Below are 21021 nucleotides of genomic sequence, written 5' to 3'. Positions count from 1 at the left end.
CCCGGTCCCCGGTCCCCGCCGCGGCGCCCATGTCGCAGGCGGGGGGCGGTGGCACCGCCGCGCTGGAGCGGGCCGGAGCGGAGACGGTGAAGCGGGCGGTGGAGCTGGACCTGGCGTCTCGGTTCCAGGAGTCGCTGGTGTGTTACCAGGAGGGCATCGATCTCCTGCTGCAGGTGGTGAAAGGTACCGGGAGGGGAGGCGGCGGTGGCGCCGGGCGAGGGGCGGTTTGGCAGCCGTTTACTGCAACCGTTGAGGCGGTTAGTTGTTAAACACCACCCGGCTGTGTCGGGGGCCGCCAGCCGGGAGTGGTTTTGAGGAGATACCAGCCGTGTTTGGCGCCAAGGGCTGACCCCGGTCCCCCGTCGCCTCATGGGGAGGGAGAGGAAAGCTGGAGACGGAGGCCTCAGTACCACCCCCCACACACGCTTACACACACACCTCGAGGGGAACTGGCCTGTGCCCTTTTGATTCACAGCCACGAAAGATGAGGCCAAAAAGCAGCGTTACCGACAGAAAATATCCGAGTACATGACCAGAGCCGAAGACATTAAAAAACACGTTGAAAAAGAGAAACAAGGTATGGAGCTGCGATGTACCCTTTCTCACCTAAAGACCTGTTGTCACGTGAATGTTTTATGGGCAAGGTGATTAGCAGGAAATTAACAGGGAATCTTCACTGAAAAAGAGACTTCTTTTGTTTTCAGATGGCAAATACCATAAGCAAATCAGGATAGAGGAAAATGCTACAGGTTTCGGCTATGAAAAGCTTTTCCAAGAGTACCTTACCGAGATTCTTTCTGAAGTTTGGGTGGAGGACCCGTACATTAGGCATGTTCATCAGGCAAGTAGATACTCAGTGTAGCCGATACAGATGTAACTACTAAAAAAATTCTAGGTTACTAAATCAAATAAAACTTTTACAGTTGTATAACTTCCTACGATTCTGCGAGATGCTAGTTAAGGGGCCGTGCAAAGTGAAAACAATCCACCTCCTCACTTCCTATGATGAAGTAAGTGTCTAGATTTTGGTTTCTGTTTCCCCGTAATCAGGTGATACCACGTGCAAATATATATATATATGAAATACTTATTTTTAAATAATAGATTTATTCTTATTTATCAGTACTTGTTAGACTGAAGCTCTGATGCCTTCAGCAGAAAACACAGATTAAGAGAAAAATGAAAGTGTGATAGTTGAACATAAGGATAAGTTCAGAGTTTTCTGGTAACTCTAATAAATTCTTGGCAAGCAGAATCTTAAGCGGAAAAGATATTTTTGTGAAGCTTTTGTTGTGGAAAATGTCATCAGAACCAAAGCATCTATTGAGATATGGTTTTTTTTCCTCTTCCAAAGCTGTATATAGTTGTCATTTTAGAGGCTTTGATGAGCCAAACCATCTCAAACTATCACTGCATTTATTTTGGCTCAAATAGCAATTCCTATCTAGCTTCAAAGGGCTGAGAGTGAGCTCCTCCTTAGCAAGTGTACCTGTAATGTCTGCTCTTTATCCTGTCTTTGAAACTGTGAATCTGCCTTCATCCAAGTTACTTTCTTTTTGTTTAAGTTATTACTAAAAAAGGTTTTGGTGGTGAGTTTAGGAAGAGGTGACCAGAAGTAGAATACATGGTTAAAAAAAACAACCTACCATGTTATTTTTACTTTTAACAGGGTAGTGGGAGGAGTCAGCAGATAAGTGGCTTGGAAGAAATACAAAAATCATTGAGGAATTACGGAGTAACACTGAATATTGAATTTTCATCTTCAATACATGATAGAGAAATTAGGTGGGTGATACGAAAAATCAGTGAATGCCAGTTATTTGAAGTCAAACTACTTAACCCTAACTTTTGAGACAATTTCTAATTACAGCTGTGGTTAACAAAGTGGAAGGAAGTGGCCCTCACTGGATAAAATCAGCCCTCCATAGTTTCATGTGTTCTAACTGTGAACATAATAGTAGATACCTCTTTATACAGAACAGTGTCTTCCATGGTTCATACAGGTATTGGCTACACTAGGAAACAATTGTGATTGAAACAAGAAGCTTGTGCATCATGTGGATATAACTATTTTTTTTATTCAGCATACTCACAGATTCAAATTTGTGAATTTTTAAAACAGATTCAACAACGGATGGATGATTAAGATTGGAAGGGGTCTTGATTATTTTAAGAAACCACAGGTAAGAATGTTTTGACCTCTTTAATTAACTTATACTGTAGAAGAGCTCGTTCTATGTTCACCATGTAAATTCTGTTAATTTCTGCAGGGTCGTTTCAGCATTGGATACTGTGACTTTGACTTGCGACCTTGTCATGAAACAACAGTGGATGTCTTTCATACTAAACATACGAAGAAAATGTGATCAGATATGACTGCTTTTAATGAGTGTTTTTATAAGCATGAAAAAGTAAGACTGGAAGATGCTGCTTGAGTCCAGCTGTCCACCCTCAGAAGCAACTCTTCTAAGTAGTTACTCCGGCACAGCTTTTATAATTTTTAACAATATTTGAGAATTTTCAATCTGAGAAAACACAACTGTACAATTCCTCCATTGTACTTCTCCCATAATCTTCATTAGTTGAATCCACATCTAATTTCATCTTGATTTTATAACAGACCCGCAATACACCCAAAGGCCTCTTTATTGTCATTTCTATTTTTACTATTAATTTTGTCTTGAGCAAATTTTGGGTTTTATATCTTTATTTGACCACCTCACAAACATTTGAAGCTGGGCTGCTACATGTCCTCTTTTGTAAGCAGCCTTATTTATTTCCTTTAGTTCCTGTATTTTAGCCATGACTGCTATTCTGCTGTGTTTTGGTCAATCCCATAATACCTGATTTCACAGACTTTAATAGTAACCCCAAATCTAACATTCCATTTTCCAAGCTCCTTGCAAACATTGTAGTGTTCAGTATACAGACATTTTAGGGTCATCTTACGTGTCTGCATGATGGACTTTGGGCTGGAAAGGACGCAAACAGCTATATTCTTTCCCCTGTCATTCCTGTGTGTTCTTTTATTCCATTATATATGGTCACATTCCTGATTTCCACCCTTTGCATTAGGTTTGGAAAGGTTTTATGATCCTCTCCCAATCTTTTTTCCCTGATGTGCAAGTTTAATGTCCTTTCAGCTAGTCATGCCAGCCTCAAGTGCAGTAAGCTATTTCCCTGCTACTAAGGTAGTCCCCTAAAAATATAGTAATTGATTTTTAAATTCTTCCAGAAGTTGGATACCGCAAAACTTTGTTAATAATGATTCTAAGGAATATGCTAATTGGAAAGAAGACAAAGTCTTTTCTTGTCTTTCCTTCATCCTTTGGAAACCAGAAGGTATCACCTGAGCTGCTGCTTCTTTTTCTTCTTATACGAGAGTTCTTGCTCATTGTCAGCAAGAATCCGGCAAAGTTGTTTACTCTGATACGAAGAACAGGCAGGGGCCTCTTTTGCAGGTCCCATCAAAATCTTTACAGCCTCAGGACTGATAGGTGCCTTACGCTTTCTGCATCTTATACTACAATAGGCCTCCACATTCTAGTAGCATGTTCATTGCTAGAACTTTTTCTCTCTTCTGTATTTATTTTTTCTGATAGCTGGTGTATTCCATTATCCTTTTTTATTATTACTATTATTATTTGCTTTTTTCTTCTTTTACCATCTGTCATCTAATGCTGCTATTCTTTTATTCTTGCCTCTAATGCAACAAATCTATTCCACAGCTATTAAGAAGAAAAAGAGCTGGTCTTTGCTTTGTTCTCTGGGTCACAATTTGCCAGTGGTCTGCCTTCTTTATCCTTTTGCATAATAATGTCTCAGCTTTTCAGTGTTACACCAGCAAAAAGAATAACATATGTCACAGAAGCTGTATGCAACCAGTTGTTCCCCCAAAATGTTCCATAGAAGCTCCCTGGCTTGCTGCTGTGATACTAGGTCTATAGTCATTGTCAATTTTATTCAGTTGTGTTTAATATATGCCTATTTTTAATGGGAATAAAGGTTATTTTTTTTTACTTTTAGTTTTAGTCATCTGTTTGAATTCTCTGTTCTATGTAGGGTAATTCAAGGAGGCTGGGTAATGCCTTATAGATCAGCCACCTTTGGGAGAAGGTTCACTGTAAATACAGTAAGCTTCCCAAATGTGAAGCTTTGTATCTTTTTAACCTAGTTCAGCTATTTCAAACGTACAGGGGCAAAATAAAAAGCCACCTTAAATATTTTAGATTAACTTTACATTTTCGTACTTAATTGGAAAGTAAATAAAAATCTTTATGCTTTCTGCATTCTGTAATACCATATGCCTTTGTTTGAGCAGCAAGCCCCTATGATGTGGTCCTCTACAAATACAAGAGGCAAGCATGGTCTTCCGTCTTTTGCCTGTTCATTGCTAGAACTTTTTCTGTTTTCTAATTAGACTATAATTCACCAGCTAAGACTACAGATTTCCTTGTGGATCCTGTGGTTATGCAATATCTGTACATATGTATATATAAGCCTTTAGTGACATACCAGTTGGTGCTGCCCTGCAATTTTTACCTATTTTTACGCTGCAATTTTTACCATGTATGAAAAGGAATGAGCATCAATAAATGGGGAAAAAAACCCCAGAGAAATCAAAGAGTACAGTTCCACAATAATTTTACTGACTCCAGGCCATGTTCTTCTGTGCTGCCACTCACACTTATGTAGTCAGGTCATCACCTGGATTGTGCAGCCAGAACTGTCTGTCCTGGCATCATCTGCAGAGATGAGTTTAACCCACTTTCCCCGCTGGAGTCAGCTGAGTGTCGTCCAGTCCTACAGTGTGACTGCCAGTCCTAGCTGAGGGCTGGATTCACCCCCATTGAAGGCGCTCCTTAGCTAAAGGTAGGTCGCTTCTGCCATGTCATTTCCTCCTACTGAGTGCCATCTTTTAAAGAGGACAGTGTGCAAGTAATATAGTAACACCTCATAGGCCTTTGCAGGCCTTACTTGTTAAGAAATATTTGCTGCTAATGGTCTTGTCTACAGGATTTAATTAGCAAAGGACTGAAGTATTCATAAAAGGATATGCTGTCTAGGGCGGCCTAATCTGACTGTCTAGAGCCTCCTTATTTGAAGAATTTCAGTCCCTGCTTAGCACAACCTGCTTATCTGACAGTTTGGTGAAGAACGAATTGTACAACCAAGCAGTATATAACTCTGTAATTGCCCCCACTTGGGCAGAGTTCCTGTCAGCAGAGGCTGTCTCTGCTGCTCTGTGTTCTCTCCTATAGCAATAAACTGCTGCTGGTTTGACCTGATCAAAATTGCATTCCAGTTATTCTGTGACAGAATTTGGTGCTGTGGCTTGGATTCACGCGTCCTGCTTCGGCTGGGAGGACCACAGACACAGCTCCCTGCTGAAACCCCCTTGGTGCCACTCAGAAAGGTAAGTGACCTTTTGAAATCCCTACTGGAGCTTCAGCCGAGGGTTGTCTGTGTGGACAAGGACATTGGAAGTCAGAATGTCCTTACAGACTTAATCATAAGTCTTTTAAGTCCAGCAGGATTCAATCACCCTCTTTCTACCTAACTCTTCCTTCATGCCCCAGCCTCAGAAATGTGATTAGGACAGCCCCAAGGACATAAACATAATTGCTGCTGTACTTTCTTTAGGCCAGACTGGTCCTTATTTATCTTGCCCTATTAACAGCAAGATTGTTTCTTACCTAATTGATACTGCCCTTTCTCGATCCACTTTATGTCCCTCTGATTTTCCTGCAGTTCCCTTATCTTCAAAAGTAGTAAATGGTGTTGGTATTTCAGGACAACCCATATGTCATCTGGTAACAAACCCTTTGTAACTATCCGGCTCATTTCTGGATACTGCACTTTCCTTTGAAGTCCTACCACCCCGGTTAACCTTCTGGGAAAAGGCTTTTATTGTGCCATATATTGTGCCCTGACTGGAATTTACCTTGATATGCTCACACCTCAACAGGGTGAATTTATGGCTTTTTGCTTGATGAACCTCCCACTCCAAATGTAACTAATTCTACTACTCAAGGACAGTTTGGTGAAGAAGGAGTTGTATAACATAAAGGTATATAAACTGTGTAACTGCCTCATCTGTGCAGAGTTCACAACAGTGGAGTTTGTCACTGCTGCCCTGGGTTGTCTCCTATATCAATAAACTGCTCCTGTTCTGACCTGATCAAAATTGCAGTCTGCTTATTCAGCAGCAACAGTGAAATATATCTTGAGCCTTTCTTTCATAATGTTACTTTATCTTGAGCTATTGGTTTCATTTAATGTGAAAACTGTCATTTTCAGTTCCCTATTGCCTTTCATTAGCAAATTTTCTCCTAGGTGGCAACATAAGGAACCTCTTTCTCCTAGATCTGTATTTGCAAGCGTATTTCTTAATGTAGAAGAAGTATTCTCACTTTTGGCTTAGATACAGGTATCTATGGCAGCAGCAACTCCCAGCTTTGTGCCAGGCAGTGCAGGTACAAAGGAAGCACATATGGCCTCCGTCCCAGTTAACCTCTCCTGCCCTCAGCACATAAACCCCTACACTGAACTTCCTAATCCTTTCCCTGCTTTTGCACATCCATGGACAAAAGCCCTAATCCAGATTGGAACTGCTGTACTAAGTCACGACACAGTGGCAAGTTTAGCTTACTGCCATGCTAGTACAGTGGAGGCAGAGTGTCACCAGCACTCTGCAAGTTTCAACCAGAAACCTGGGGGATATCCCTCTCCACACAGCTCCGGGGCTGAGATGTGACTTTTGAGCTACTAACTCCAAGGAGTGGGATGCAGGCCGGGGAATGCACTGCAGCAACACAACGACAGTTTTCCATCTACCCCATCCCATCTGTGTCAGCCATTTGTACCTACTCTGCTACAGAGCCAGTTTGGGATGCCTTCACCATTTTCCCTGGTGTAAGCAGTGACGATGTCTATCAGCACAGAGCGATATAGGGCTGCAGCCTATTGTAGTGGCTTACATCCCACAGTTTGGAAACCCCGGGCACTGGCAGTGTGAAATCTAATTGCTAGTAGGTAATATTAAGGAAAAGCACAAGATTAAACCACTTTAATAAGAAAAAAATTCAGCTTATAGAAATTAATGTTTTAATTTTGTTTTCAATAAATTAAAAAAGCAGCAGCAGTTTAACTTATATTTTCAAAATGCAAGTTACATTAACATTATCAGATTCTCACACAGCAGATTCCACCTGCTCTGCAACTCATCATCTTGTGGACACACTCTTAGTAACGTTGTCACTAGCGTAGTGGTTTCATTTGGGCAAAACTTACTGCCGGTAAGGCTCTTCTCCAGTTCACTGCACAGCGCTGGTGGCAGCCACTGCTCTGGCAGATCAATGTTACAGACTTCAATCTTTCCATGCTTTACATCCATATCTACTTTAACGTCAAGAACAGAATCTTTATAGACCACGTCAAAACAAGTGTTAACACTGAACTTCGGTGTCTTTCCATACACCCATTCCCAGGTTTGTAGTTCTTTAGTTTTATTATTAATTCCAGGAAGCACAGTCTCATCAGCTGGATTTATTACGGTGATGTGATGATCTATTTGGTGTTGTGTAGCATATTCTTCAGCAATGGCATCCAGGAGCATCTCACAAGTTAAACTAGGATCCTCTTCAAAGAGATTTTTCACGGAGGCAGGCACGCTAGGAGTGGCGTTGCTTTTTAGCCCTTTATAAGGACTTTTTAGCACAGCAGATAAAACAAACTTATCTGCATTACAGAGTAACGTACAGTGGTGATAAGCAGTTGTCCGTCCCAGCTTCGCAGCAGTACCTGAGATTTTGTAATGTCTATCTAGCAAGATGTCATACCTGTCAGTGACATGTACATCTAACTGGGGGCGCAAGGATTTCAGTGCCTTCACAACTAGTTTCAGGTTTTCTATTCGTTCATATTTTTTTCTGGTTGTAAAGAAAGTCAAATTGATATTGCCTAAGTCATGGTAAACTGTCCCTCCTCCACTTCTTCTCCTGGCTAGTTTTATGTTTTTTTGACGCAATAGCCTGAGGTTGCATTCCTGCCAGGGATTCTGATGTCTCCCTATTACCACAGCAGGGGAATTTCTCCAAAGGAAAAGGACCTGTCGGTTCTCTAAATTCATGTGGTCATGGATCCAGTCTTCCACCGCTAGATTTTGGTAAACATCATTAGAAATAGACTGGATAATGAGGCCTCCACTAGTGTTTCTGAAGTCAGCTTTTGGAGTCCTGAGGATGCAGAACAGCTGAAGGCAGTTCTTTAATGATGAGCGGAGTACCATGTTTTTAGTAACTGAACAGCAGATGGAAGGAACGCTTGATCTGGTAAAGCTGAATGTGGCAAGTGCGCAATCCACTGTTGTGACAGAAAAGAATGGCCAGTGGCAGTCACAATGCAGTCACGCTCTTCCCAAAGAAGCAATGCTCCTCAGCTGCTGTGAGCTGCGAGGCATGTCCTCCTGACAGGAGTGATGCCGTTCAAACCCCGACGCGTACTTAACATAAAAGCTGGGCTTGTCAGAGTGGCTTCTCACAGTCCTCAGTGCCTAAAAGACCAAAGGAAGAAATGGAATTAAACTCTGTATTTTTCTCTCACTCAATACAGTCTTGCGGATACAGTTTTGTGTATTCTGCTAAACTTTCAGCAGTCCAGTTTTATTAGGTTTGGGGATTTTTTTATATTGATCGGATAGGAAAAACAAGGGCATCAAGTTCACGATCTTGTTGAGTCGGTGACGAGCCAGCCAGGCGCGGGGCTTGCTGCCGTGGAGCCCGCAGCTGCCTACCGAAAGGCCAGGCGAGCCCCACCGCCTCACCCCGTCGGTACCGTTCGCTGCCGCCATTTCTCTCCGGGCGCAGCCGTTCCTGCGAGGAGCAGCCCCACGGTGACTCCCCTCGGCGGGCCGCCCCTCGCCGTACGGCAGCGGCCCTGTCCCGTCCCGTCCCGCCCCGCAGCGATGCACCCCCTTGCCCCGGCAACGTCCGGTACTCACGGCGACCTGGAGGGGAGGGGAGGGGAGGGGACGCCCCTCAGCGCTTTCCGCGGCGCCTTCCGCTTCCCGAGGTGAGAGGTGGCGGGGGCGGGACGGCGGCCCGGGAAAGGGGGGAAACCGCGTTCCGTGAAATCTCCGCTTGTGAAACTTCTTTGTCTCATCTCTATCTAAACAGATTTTCCCCTGCTTAAAAAAAAAAAAAAAAATCATCAAGATGATAGAAATATTTTAAGCAAATAAAGACGTTCAAGACAATGAATTTAAATAGCTCTGTAGTTTGAAGTTATTCGCTATCAAGGTATTTGCATCTGCTGAGTTCTCCCTGAATATCTATTAAATTAGTCAGTTAGAAGACTTGTTATAGTTCCTTCTGTCACTGGAAGATGGTTGATGAAAATAAAAATCCCCTCTTCTGAATAAAATGAGATGCTGGTATTTGCATTTTCTCAGTACTGTTGTGATAAGCTCAGCGCTGTTTGTTCACCAAACCTAGAAACTTATATTGTTACATTGTTTTACAAAAAGGCAATTGCTGAACCTGCTGTTGCAAGATAGCCAGCATCCTGTTGAGCGAGCAAGGCTAAAACTGCAAAGGTCAGGTTATGCAAACAAAGTAGGATGTGAAAAAGACTTGGAGGAGGGGAGGGGGGCTCATGAAGACGAAGAGTACATGATGTGAGGAAGACATGAATCTTTCATCCCTGCGACAACCAGGAGGAAAAGGAAAGCAGAAAACGACCCCCTAGCAACAAGTCGTGTCGTGCAGATGCAGAGTACCTCTCTACCGGAAAAAGAAGAGTATAAAACCAGGGACTTTCAGGAACCGGGCGCGAGCCGTTGGCGGAGTGAGACTCCCGGGCCGCCCAGCGCTGTTTTGCTTGCTGCCGCTTGCTAAATAAATATTCCAAATTTTTAATTGACTCTGTCTCGCATCAATTTGTGAGATCAACTTATAACACTGTCACTGCCTAACTTATTAGAAATTGGAGCTTCTGTACAGGCAATTACTACAAGTGTGATGGTGATGTGATTTCTTCTCAGCTTGGCCATGTGGTGGGAAGTGCTTCTCTATTCTGTTACATTGAATTCATACCTCTGTTCAGTTAACAGTTTGAGGTTTCTTTTGAGTTTCGTTCAGCTTTAGAAGGAATTGAAATTTTGTTTCAGACACCTTCAAACACTTATCTACGCTACCAAAAGACTTTTTTTAGTGTCAAAAAAGACTTTTAAAACTTATTTCTTGAAGAAAGTTCATAAACCTTGAGGAGATTTTGACCATACTTAAAAATCATGAGAGATTGGCTAAATTCAGTTAAAAAGTTTCTTTGGCAATACAAGGTAACTTCTAAGCTCCCCAATTATTATTATTAAACACAGTAATATTTTCTTGGCTTACAAATCAATTTCATGGCCTTTTCAGATTAAAAGTTGTCTTAGACAATGGTGGTGAAGGTGGGGGAGGCTGGGAAGGAGTCAGAATGATTAGGTGCTGTGCAACCTGCAGCTGAGTAAGTTAAGGCTCTTCAGCCTGGTTAAAAAAAACCAAACCAAACCAAAACAAAAACCACGACTCACAAAACAAACCTCCTATTGTAAGAGATTGTAAATGGTAAGTGGTACTAAAGAAAATAGGTCGGTGTTGATCTTTACTGCCTCTCCCAGCACAGTAACTGTGCTTTACCAATAAAGAAAACTGCTTATGATGGGGCCTGAATTGCCTTTACCTTCTGATTGAAGAAATAATACTAGAATAGCTATATTCCCTGAAAGGTGAAGGAGAAAACAAGGTGGATAAAGGGTGAAAGGCTTCAGAGATTAACGATGTGAGCTCGGGGTTGTTTCCTACTGAAGAACGGGATTGTTAAGAGCAAGACAGTTCCTTACCAAACTCTTAAAAGAAATGTATGGGTCTATCAGGGCAAGCAAAAAGTAACAAACCATCATCAGATGTGTACTGATGGTCATTAGTGGGAGAAAAACTCTAAAATGAGTGTGATGTGGTGTGTGCCCCAGCGTTTGGCATGTTGTATTGTCACATTAAAAAAAAAAAAAAGTTGGTAATCATTTTAAGCAGTTTGAAATGGGCATAACTTGTTGCTAAATTAGACTGGTGATAACTATTCACTGGGGTGAACTATTCTCAAATGCATAGGATAAAAAGCATGTGGTGTTTGCCTGTAAAAATGTGTTTATTTAGTGTTCCAAGTATTGGAAAATCAACTTTTGAGGCAGTTGGCAGAATGCAAAATTGAACCTGGGCACTTTAACGCTGGTTAGAGGAAGTGAAAAGCATCTTGTGGGACTTCAGATGTTACTGAAAAACAAAAATGCTGGACCACTTGTTTCCTTTTTGGCATCTGGAAATCTGCAATGCGTCGTTTTGCCACGGGGTGTCACTAAAAAGATACTGTGAGCTGTTACACTCAAGTTGAAAACCGTGGGCCTAAACAAGGCAATTCTGTTCCTTTAATTGGAACCAAAACTTGCTAAAAATGTGAGGTCTGCAGAATATTAGGTGGACAGGTAAAAATATCATGGGTTTGTTTCTGATGTGCTGAATGATATAATAGACATGCAACAATAAATAACTCTTTTGAAAAGTGGCTATTGTCGAAGACAAACCCAGCAAGATAATTAGAAATATTCTGGCAGTAAGCAAAAAGTATGAATTTATAAACAGGATTATGTTACATTATAAGCCAGCAGAAGATCCTGACAGAGACACTCAGAATATAGAGTCAGTCCCTGGTAGGATCCAGCAAAAACTGCCTTCGGGACACATATTCCAGTGTTTCTCTCAGGAATGCAACTCTGAGTTCAGTCTCTGTGTGCTCTCCTGTCATGGAGGTCTGAGGCAAACATCCATCTGCATAGCCGGTGTTAACATTCACAGAGTCCCAGGCAGCAGCCTAAAGAGGATTTATTACTTTCTTCATTTGCTCTAGCAGGAGCTGAATTATGCATGAAGATGTGACTGGGGCAAGAGGGGGGAAGGCGGCTCGTGTTAGCGGAAGAGAGGTTGAACAAAGTCATAACAATGCTGATATCTTCTTCCGTTTCTAGACTTGACTTTAAATATACAACTTGCCAACTGGACTTCCACAGTAAGAGGTACTCTGGTCACCTTAGCTCTGCTGTTGTCATCATAAATTTTGAACTTTTAAAAGTCTTTAGAAACATAACATTCTCCCAACTCATTTTAGAGAGATTTTCCCCATTTCCTATCAGTCCTTAGAACAAAGACCTCCCTGTAATGATTGGAGGTCTCTGTTTTTCTTAGGCCAGTAAATAAGCCAGACTTGTGCTGTTGCTGTGGTTTCAAGTCTCACGGCCCAGCTACCCAGTAAGCAATTCTGCGTTCATGTTTTACTGCATTCACATTGCTGTCAATGTAAACTGCTTGAATTTCCCATCAGCTAGCTCGGTGACTACTCTAATAATGAAGTGAGAATAATTATTTCATTTTCTCTGCTGGAAACACAGGAAAGGGGCAAGTCTATCAAATTAACATCAAAACCAGAAAATATCTCTGCCATGTTATGTTGGCTAACAGGACTAGTGGCTTTCTGACTCCTTAAACAGGCCATGCGTTCTGTTACAGAAAAACATCCTTGACGGCTGCCCTAGCCCCAACAATCGGTGTAATTTGGAACAAACTATAATGTTTCCACATCTGGCCTAATTTGTCCTAAATTTCCAGGTGTGGTATCTGATACTTTCCCAATGGATAAAGTGTACACACCGTGATTATTTCTCTCTTCATTCAGTCTAGTGAGGACTGCTTTATGTAGGAAACTGTGAGATTTGGAGGGTGAGGTTAATATAAGAGAGGTCACGTGAAGCTATAATAATGCCATCTTCTTTGTGGACCTACATAAAAACCTTTCTGAATTTGACTTTAAAATTTCTTATGTCTCAATTACTATTGTATAAATCGTGTATCTGCAAAACACAGCGGTGATTATTTTTGCTTTTGAAAACAATCCTGCATATGAGTTTCATTTTTTCTTTGATCAACAAAGCTTTGTTTGGTACACAAAAAGAAAAGCAACTGCTCTGCACAACATTGACCAGCATTAACATGTAGGAGAGAACTCACTATACGTCACTTAGAGAAAACCATAGACATACCAGAACAAAACCAATTAAAACTATATAATTTTACTCCTAAAATCATTTTTTCATGAAGAATAATTTTGATAAAGTTACGAAAACCTGAAATGCTATTTTTCACGTGTCTTTTGGAGATAAACATGATAGTGCAGAGTCTTCTTTGATGATTTCCACCATACCAAAATCAGAAAGTAAGACTTATAAGAAATCCAGGATGAGGAGAGGGAAAGAAAAAGACTTGTTTCTCTTTCTCTTTTTCTGGAAATTAAAATCTTCTAATTTCTTCTGTTTTTGGATGAGGAGCATAGTTACTACTCACTCCTAATCTCCAAAAACGTGCGCTCTATCCATGTGTGCTTAATAGTGGCAGCTTGCCAAAAAAGCCTGTCATTCACCCAGCACTGTCTCCAGAACATAAAATTTGTGCTAATGCCTAACAGGGAAGAGAGTACATTTTCTTGGGTTTCTCAGCTTGACTTCAGGACTACCTAGAACAGCCTCTTTCAAAGACTGTTCATATCCGTGCCAGACATGAGCAGGCAATAGGAGTCACAGGATTCACACAGCCTCCTTACCCTTTTCACATCACTTTCTTCAAAGGCGCCAGTCTTCTCATCCCTGTCTGTGCTATTCCAAGAAGAGACGTGCAGCTAGATGTGCTGTAAATAAGAACTCCTGTCTTGGGGTATAAGAAAACATAAGAAATCATTTCTTTCATATTATTTTGTCCGTGGAATAAAGAAAAGCATAATTAGCCTTGTAATACCGTGACATTTTAACTTAACAATGTTTGTGAACCAGTTAATATGTTAGTCCTAGCATTAAAAAACAGGAATGAGTTCAGACTGGGGTTTATCATATGTGTGAAGCTAATGCTTGACACTGTCAAGAAACAAGTGTAATGTTAAAGGTAATACTTATTCTGGGCAATACAACTGGCACATATATCTTACAAATACATACATAAATTAGATGGGTTTCGGATAGAAGACAAGGTTTAATTAAAGGAAGGCTATTTTCATAAGACTAAGTCTTTCTCATCTAACAGTTATTTTGTTCTTGTCAAGCCAGAGAAATTATATGGCATTTGTTGGCGTTTTCATCTGTAAAAGTGTCTCCTTGGATATTACTTTCTGAAGGAGACTAACATAATTAGAGTAGAGGTGTTCAGCGGAGCTCCCTGAGCTCACTGCCTGTCCTGGCTGATCAGCTCTGGCAGTTTTAGAATACCCGTCTTCTCTCCTGGGGCTGGACTGACAAGGCACTGCTGCTTGACTTTGTCTCTGAAATCTTCTGACGTGTAAACATTGCTCCTGCTGCCTTTCCCTGTCTTCCTCTGAGGCTTTAGGATTAATCAGGGGTGAGGCCTATGCTGCATGTATGCAGATGGGCCCAGGGAGATTTGAATTAAAGGTGCTTCAAAAACAAAGAATGCCACTCAAACCAACAATGGGACGTATTATTATTGCATATGTCAGAGTATGCCAATCTGTGATAGTCACCCACCTCCCTGTTTCCATGCCCAAATAACTATGAAGAATTGAACTATTATTTGAGGAAGCTGTCCTTTTATCTGTCGAGATGTGGAGAGAACATTATGTCACTTGAGGAGAGGCTTCACTTAGCTCCCCCCGCCCCAACAAAAAAGCCATTCAAAAAAGGTATAGCAGCAACTGGTCACTCAATATTCATTTGTATTTAAAACCAAAAAGACTTATGAGCACATTTTCTTGACTTCAGTAATGTTTATTGAGGAACTATGCTATAAGTCATAAACCTGATATCTGAAAGCTTAATTTTCATAGATAAGAGTTACTCAAAAACCTCCCAAGGTGAAAGCAAGTAGAGAAATAATTAAAAATTCTATGAAGGCAGTGCTCACAAATATTTATATCAGAATTGATGAAAAAAGGGGTTTACTGATAATTTCATACAATATTTTACACTGCATCTTTTTTTTTAATTATTTTTTTAAGATTATTTCTAACCCTTCATTTTGTTTTGCCTCTAGCATTTCAGTCATACACACCTGTAAGGACAACGGATGTTATGACCACCTTTGAAAGCATGATTACAGAGAATAAAAGCACAGAGACTGTGTGCTCACTACACAGAGCCATTTAGGTAAGCTGTTGTGCTGGTGCTGTGCCAGAAGTATGTCCATCGCAGCTGCTCGGTTTCTCTCCCACAGGACTCCCAAGCCTCAGGGGGAAGGGCAATATTCTGAGAATGTAATCATAGAGTCAAAGAATTGTTATGGCTGGAAAAGACCTTTAAGATCATCAAGTCCAACCATTATCTAACTCTACCAGGCCCACTTCTAAACCATGTCCCCGAGCACCATAGCTAGATGGCTTTTAAATACATCCAAGGATGGCGATTCAACCACTTCCCTGGGCAGCCTGTTCTGGTCTTTGATAACCCTTTCAGTGTAGTTTTTCCTAATGTCTAACCTAAACCTCCCCTGGTGTAGCTTGATACCATTTCCTCTTATCCTGTTGGTTGTAACTTGTGAGAAGAGTCCAATGCCCACCTTGCTACAACCTCCTCTCAGGTAGTTGTAGAGAGTGATAAGGTCTCCCCTCAGCCTCCTTTTCTTCAGCCTAAACAACCCCAAGTCCTTCAGCTGCTCCTCATAAGACTTATTCTCCAGACCCTTCACCAGCTTTGTTGCCCTTCTCTGGACCCTCTCCAGCACCTCAATGTCTTTATACTGTGGCACCCAAAATTGAACACAGTACTCAAGGTGGGGCCTCACCAGTGCCGAGTACAGTGGGACAATCACTTCCCTAGCCCTGCTGGCCACGCTATTGCTGATGCAGGCCAGGATGCTGTTGGCCTTCTTGAGAGCTTTGCCCCACGGTGGCCGCGGCAGGGGGGAGGCGAGGAGATGCCCGCTGGCGGAAAGGCCGGTGGGCTGCCCCCAGGGCTGAGAAGCTGGGACGTGGGGTCGAGCCCCATGATGTGCGGAAATGAGACTCCAGAGACTCCACAACCGAGAAGGTTGTAAAGTAGGTATGTTTATTCAGCACTGGGCAGCACAGGGGGTCGCCCCACCACAATTGTGTGCGCCCAATGCAGGAGCCTTCTCAAATATATATAGTACTTAATTACATAATCATAAGATTTCCCAATACGCCTATACATATGCATAACCTGTCCCCGCTTTGTATTAAAATTAGCTCTAAGAAATCATTTTCATAAACTCCTCCCAACTGCGCTTGCGCAATGCCTCCTGGTGGTGGTCGCTGAGGGTCCTGACGATGAAGGCTGATGATTCCTCTTCATCACCGCAAGTAACTTTTTGTCCCTGCGCAGACTCAGTTCTTCTTTGGTCTTGGTCCAGACCGCAGGGTTGGTTTCAGCCGCTTTTCAAGGCATACTCTTATTCGTTATCAGGAGCTGTCCTTGGCAATGTCTCAAGACTTCTTGCTTCGTCCATTTTTTATCAGGCCTGTCCTTTAGGTTATGAATCACTACTAGTCAATCAGTAGACAATGTGTTATTGTCTCTATCATATACCCCTGACTCACCCGGAGCAGGCAAACGACAGCGCTGGGCCGTCCCTTCCCGCCTCCTGCCCCCCTCAGCCCCGCGGCCGTTGCCAGGCACCAGGGGGACGCAGCGGGAGGCAGCTGTTGGGGCACGGCGGGCCGGAGGAGCGGGGCCGAGGGTGTCTCACCTGTCCCCGGCAGCCGCCATTAGCGCACGGCGCTCCCCAGGGCCGCCGGAGGGGGGGAGCGGTGAGTCGCCCCGAGGTAGAGACCGGCGGGCCTCCCCTCGGCGCCCCGCCCGGCTGTTCCGTGAGCCCGGGGGGTGGTGTGCGCCGAGCGGCCGGCGGCGAGAGGTGCGGAGGGGGGGGTGCAGGGGGTGCGGGCGTTTCAGGTACTGGTGTTGTGTTCACTGTGGAGAACAAGAAGGAAAAGAGCATCATAAATTATTAATCCTGCTGTACTTGGAACTGGTGAGGTCATACTTTGAGTACTGTGTTCAGTTTTGGGCCCCTCACTACAAGAAAGACATTGAGGTGTTAGAGCGTGTCCGGAGAAGGGCAACAAAGCTGGTGAAGGGTGTAGAGCACAAGTCTTATGAGGAGTGGCTGAGGCAACTGGGGTTGTTTATCCTGGAGAAAAGGAGGCTGAGGGGAGACCTTAATGCTCCCTACAACTACCTGAAAGGAGGTTGTAGCGAGGTGGGGGTCGGTCTCTTCTCTCAAGTAACAAGTGATAGGACAAGAGGAAAATGCCTCAAGTTGTGCCAGGGGATGTTTAGATTGGATATTAGGAAAAATTTATTCACATAAAGGGTTACCAAGCATTGGACCAGGCTGCCCAGGGAAGTGGTGGAGTCACCGTCCCTGGAGATATTTAAAAGGCTTGTAGATGTGGTGCTTAGAGACATGGTTTAGTGGTGGTTTTAGCAGTGTTGGGTTGATGGTTGGACTCGATGATCTTCAAGGTCCCTTCCAACCTAGAGGATTCTATAGTTTGAGGGACTTAATCAGTCAAAAAAGTTTACTAACTCTGAATTCTTTTGGTTGTGCTTCAGGTGTCTTTAGTGCTGCATGAAGCTTAGACTGGTCCTAATGTGAAGTTTCATCCCAGTGGCAAGGGGGCTGCGTTATCGCGGTTCAGAGGATGGTGGTGAAATGGGTCAACAGCGGTAGCTAAGTCTTCCCACTTTATGGCAACCATAAAGAATAGTTATTATGGGGTATATAAATATTGTCATGTTTTTTCAAAAAGTTCTCTTTCACAAGTTGAGTAAAAGTAGTATTGTGAGTGAGCAAATACTATGTATTCTATCTGTAAATTTAAGTCCTCCATGCTCAGTGAGGTACTGAAGGTACTGATGGCTTGCAAATTACTCTGATCTGTTCTCTTCCCTTTCTGGAAATACCAGGGCAGTGCATAAAACTGGAGAAAGTTGCGAGTCCTGCTTTCAGAGAGAACACAATATTAGGATGGGTTTCACCTCATCTCATTTGACATGTCAGCTGTGTTCATGACTGTAACAGAGATGTCTAGGCTGTCTTTATTGTCAGAGGTACTCCTAGGGCATGATCAATTTTAAGATGAATGCCTAAAATCGATCATGGGAATCATTATCTAGAAATGCCTCTTTGTAGATACCCAAAATTAAGTCAGCTTGGTCCTAAACAAAACTATCACTTATACTGGTGCTTAAAAACACCTTGAGGCTGATGGTCAGACTGATAATTGGCGTCAGAGATTTGATTCAGGTGAAGCTGAATGTGGTAGGGAAATAACTCATTGAACCAGCTTCCTTGAAACTTTGTAATCTGAGCATGGAGAGAAACTGTTGTACTCATGCTGGTGGTGATAGCTTCCTGCTGGTGGGTAATTCAATGTTCATATTCTGTTGTTAGATCTGTGGGCTACTTCATGTCCTGTAACAAGAGCAGACTGTCAGGCATTGAATAGCACTGTGAGACACTGGTGTGCTTGCCACTCACCCTGTCTCACTGTGGCGTGTTCATCTTTCATCAAGGGACTCATTCCAGCGACCCTACTTTATCATAGTTATTCCGAGAATGCTTGCAGAGAATGCTTTTTCTCTTCCTCGTATTTCAAAGTGTTTGTGGATTTGTGAGGAAACATAAGCAGTAGTACTGTGAGTTGGTGCTAACCAGCTCCATATCCCTATGATCAGCTGAATTGCAGAGAATTTGAACATCTGCAAGTGTTTCTGGCCTTGCTTCATATTTGGGAGGATGCTGATAGATGGAGATAATTCATAAGTTATGTCCTTGTCTCTTATTATCATGTATTTCCTCTATTTTGGTATAGCTAAACTACAAAAAGATGCTTTTCTGCATCCTTTTGTGCCTAGGAAGTTAAATGGTAGCATTCTGCTCCTCAGTTTGTATTTCTGCAACAAGCTGACATGAGCTAGAATGCAGTGACGTGAGAAGAGTGAAGGTTGGTCTTTATGATTTTTGATGGCTATGAGTATTTTCAATAGCGTGGTATTGGGTTTTGAGTCTATAAACCCTTAAGTAATCAGTAATTTTTGTCTGCTTACAGACTGCTTTCATCATATAGCATTGTGAGCACAACTGTAATTAGTTAAGGTGCAAAAATTGTAATTTCTGTCTGTATAAAGCAGAGTAAATAGCTAAAATGGTATATTCCATGAAGAACCCTTAAGTTTGTAGTCTAAATATGGTATCTCTGAATGCTTGCCATAACTTCCTTGGTCATTCAAGAGAAGATGAGGGGGGAAAATCATAGAATCATTTAGGTTGGAAAAGACCTCTAAGATATGATACAGCTTGGCTGTATGGAGCAACAGAACCACTTTTTGTATAGTCAGTTATTTGAGGGTGTATACATGACTTGGACTTCAATTTTGTCATTTTAAGTGTTGTTTGTACATTCATCCCTACAAAGAGGAAGGCAGGCAGAAAAGCCAGGAGGCCTGCATAGATGAATAAGGAGCTCCTGGATATGACCAAAAGGAAAAAGGAGACCTATAGGGAGTGGAAACATGGGCGGGTAGCCTGGGAGGTATACAGAGGAATCGTTCAAGCAGCCAGGGATCAGGTTAGACAAGCTAAAGCCCAGATAGAACTAAATCTGGCCAGGGACATCAAGACAAACAAAAATTCCTTCTTTAAGTATGTCAGTGAGAAAAGAAAGATTAGAGAAAATATGGGCCCTCTCCGGAAGGAAACGCAAGAACTGGTTACCCGGGATAGAGACAGAGCCGAGGTACTCAATGACTTTTTTGCCTCAGTCTTCACTGTCAAGGACTGCAGCCACACTGCCCATGACGCAGCATGCAAAGGCGAGGACTGGGAAAATGGAGAACCGCCCACTGTAGGTGAAGATCAAGTGCGAGACCACCTGAGGAACCTGAAGGTGCACAAGTCCATGGGACCTGATGAAATACATCCGCGGGTCCTGAGGGAACTGGCAGATGAAGTCGCTAAGCCACTAGGCATCATATTTGAGAAGTTGTGGCAGTCTGGTGAGGTTCCTGCCGACTGGAAAAGGGGAAACATAACCCCTATTTTCAAAAAGGGAAATAAGGAAGACCCAAGGAGCTATAGGCCAGTCAGTCTCACCTCTGTGCCTGGCAAGATCATGGAGCAGATCCTCCTGGAAACTCTGCTGAGGCACATAGAAAACAAGGAGGTGATTGGTGATAGCCAGCATGGCTTCACCAAGGGCAAGTCATGCCTGACAAATTTGGTGGCCTTCCACGAAGGGGTTACAGCCGCAGTGGATAAGGGAAGACCAACCGATGTCATCTACCTGGACTTGTGCAAAGCGTTTGACACTGTCCAACACAATATCCTGGTCTCTAAATTGAAGAGACATGGATTCAACAAATGGACCACTCGGTGGATGAAGAACTGGCTGGACAGGCACACTCAAAGAGTTGCGGTCAATGGCTTGATGTCCAAGTGGAGACCAGTGACGAGTGGCGTTCCTCAGCGGTCGGTACTGGGGCCTGTACTGTTCAACATCTTTGTTGGCGACATGGAGAGTGGGGTCAAGTGCACCCTCAGCAAGTTTGCCAACGATACCAAGGTGTTTGGCGAGGTAGACATGCTGGAGATGAGGGATGCCATCCAGAGGGACCTGCACAGGCTGCAGAGGTGGGCCCAAGCCTACCTCATGAAGTTCAACAAGGCCAAGTGCAAGGTCCTACATCTGGGTCGGGGCAATCCCAAGCACAAATACAGGCTCAGTGGAGAATGGCTGGAGGGCAGCCCTGAGGAGAAGGACCTGGGGGTGCTGATTGACAAGAAGCTCAACATGAGCCAGCAATGTGTGATCGCAGCCCAGAAGGCCAACCGTATCCTGGGCTGCATCAAAAGAAGTGTGGCCAGCAGGTCAAAGGAGGTGATTCTGCCCCTCTACTCCACTCTTGTGAGA

At 43.0% G+C, this 21021-nt stretch overlaps 2 protein-coding genes across 2 annotated transcripts; one reads left to right on the top strand and one right to left on the bottom strand.

Moving 5' to 3' along the window:
* Position 1: 1 nt before the first annotated feature.
* On the top strand, positions 2 to 2472 carry MITD1 (microtubule interacting and trafficking domain containing 1). Its single transcript, XM_082499036.1, has 7 exons — positions 2 to 183; positions 476 to 577; positions 705 to 841; positions 924 to 1010; positions 1670 to 1785; positions 2123 to 2183; positions 2271 to 2472. The coding sequence occupies exons 1-7, from the start codon at positions 30 to 32 to the stop codon at positions 2364 to 2366; spliced, it is 753 nt and encodes a 250-aa protein (XP_082355162.1). The 5' UTR covers positions 2 to 29; the 3' UTR covers positions 2367 to 2472.
* Positions 2473 to 7090: 4618 nt separating this feature from the next.
* On the bottom strand, positions 7091 to 8988 carry LIPT1 (lipoyltransferase 1). Its single transcript, XM_082484561.1, has one exon. The coding sequence runs from the start codon at positions 8288 to 8290 to the stop codon at positions 7172 to 7174; it is 1119 nt and encodes a 372-aa protein (XP_082340687.1). The 5' UTR covers positions 8291 to 8988; the 3' UTR covers positions 7091 to 7171.
* Positions 8989 to 21021: the final 12033 nt, after the last annotated feature.

The sequence above is a fragment of the Vanellus vanellus genome (genome assembly GCF_965231255.1).
Source record: "Vanellus vanellus genome assembly, chromosome: 1".
NCBI classification, from domain to species: Eukaryota; Metazoa; Chordata; class Aves; order Charadriiformes; family Charadriidae; genus Vanellus; species Vanellus vanellus.
The sequence above is the reverse complement of the archived record's forward strand: the minus strand, read 5'-3'. Positions and strand labels throughout refer to the sequence as shown.

Excerpts from the sequence above, each read along its gene's own strand:
- MITD1 (XM_082499036.1), top strand. The coding sequence starts at position 30 with ATGTCGCAGGCGGGGGGCGGTGGCACCGCCGCGCTGGAGCGGGCCGGA. Across the intron at positions 578-704 it reads CGTTGAAAAAGAGAAACAAG|ATGGCAAATACCATAAGCAA; the intron begins GTATGGAGCTGC and ends TTTTGTTTTCAG. Across the intron at positions 2,184-2,270 it reads ATTATTTTAAGAAACCACAG|GGTCGTTTCAGCATTGGATA; the intron begins GTAAGAATGTTT and ends TAATTTCTGCAG.
- LIPT1 (XM_082484561.1), bottom strand. The coding sequence starts at position 8,290 with ATGGTACTCCGCTCATCATTAAAGAACTGCCTTCAGCTGTTCTGCATC.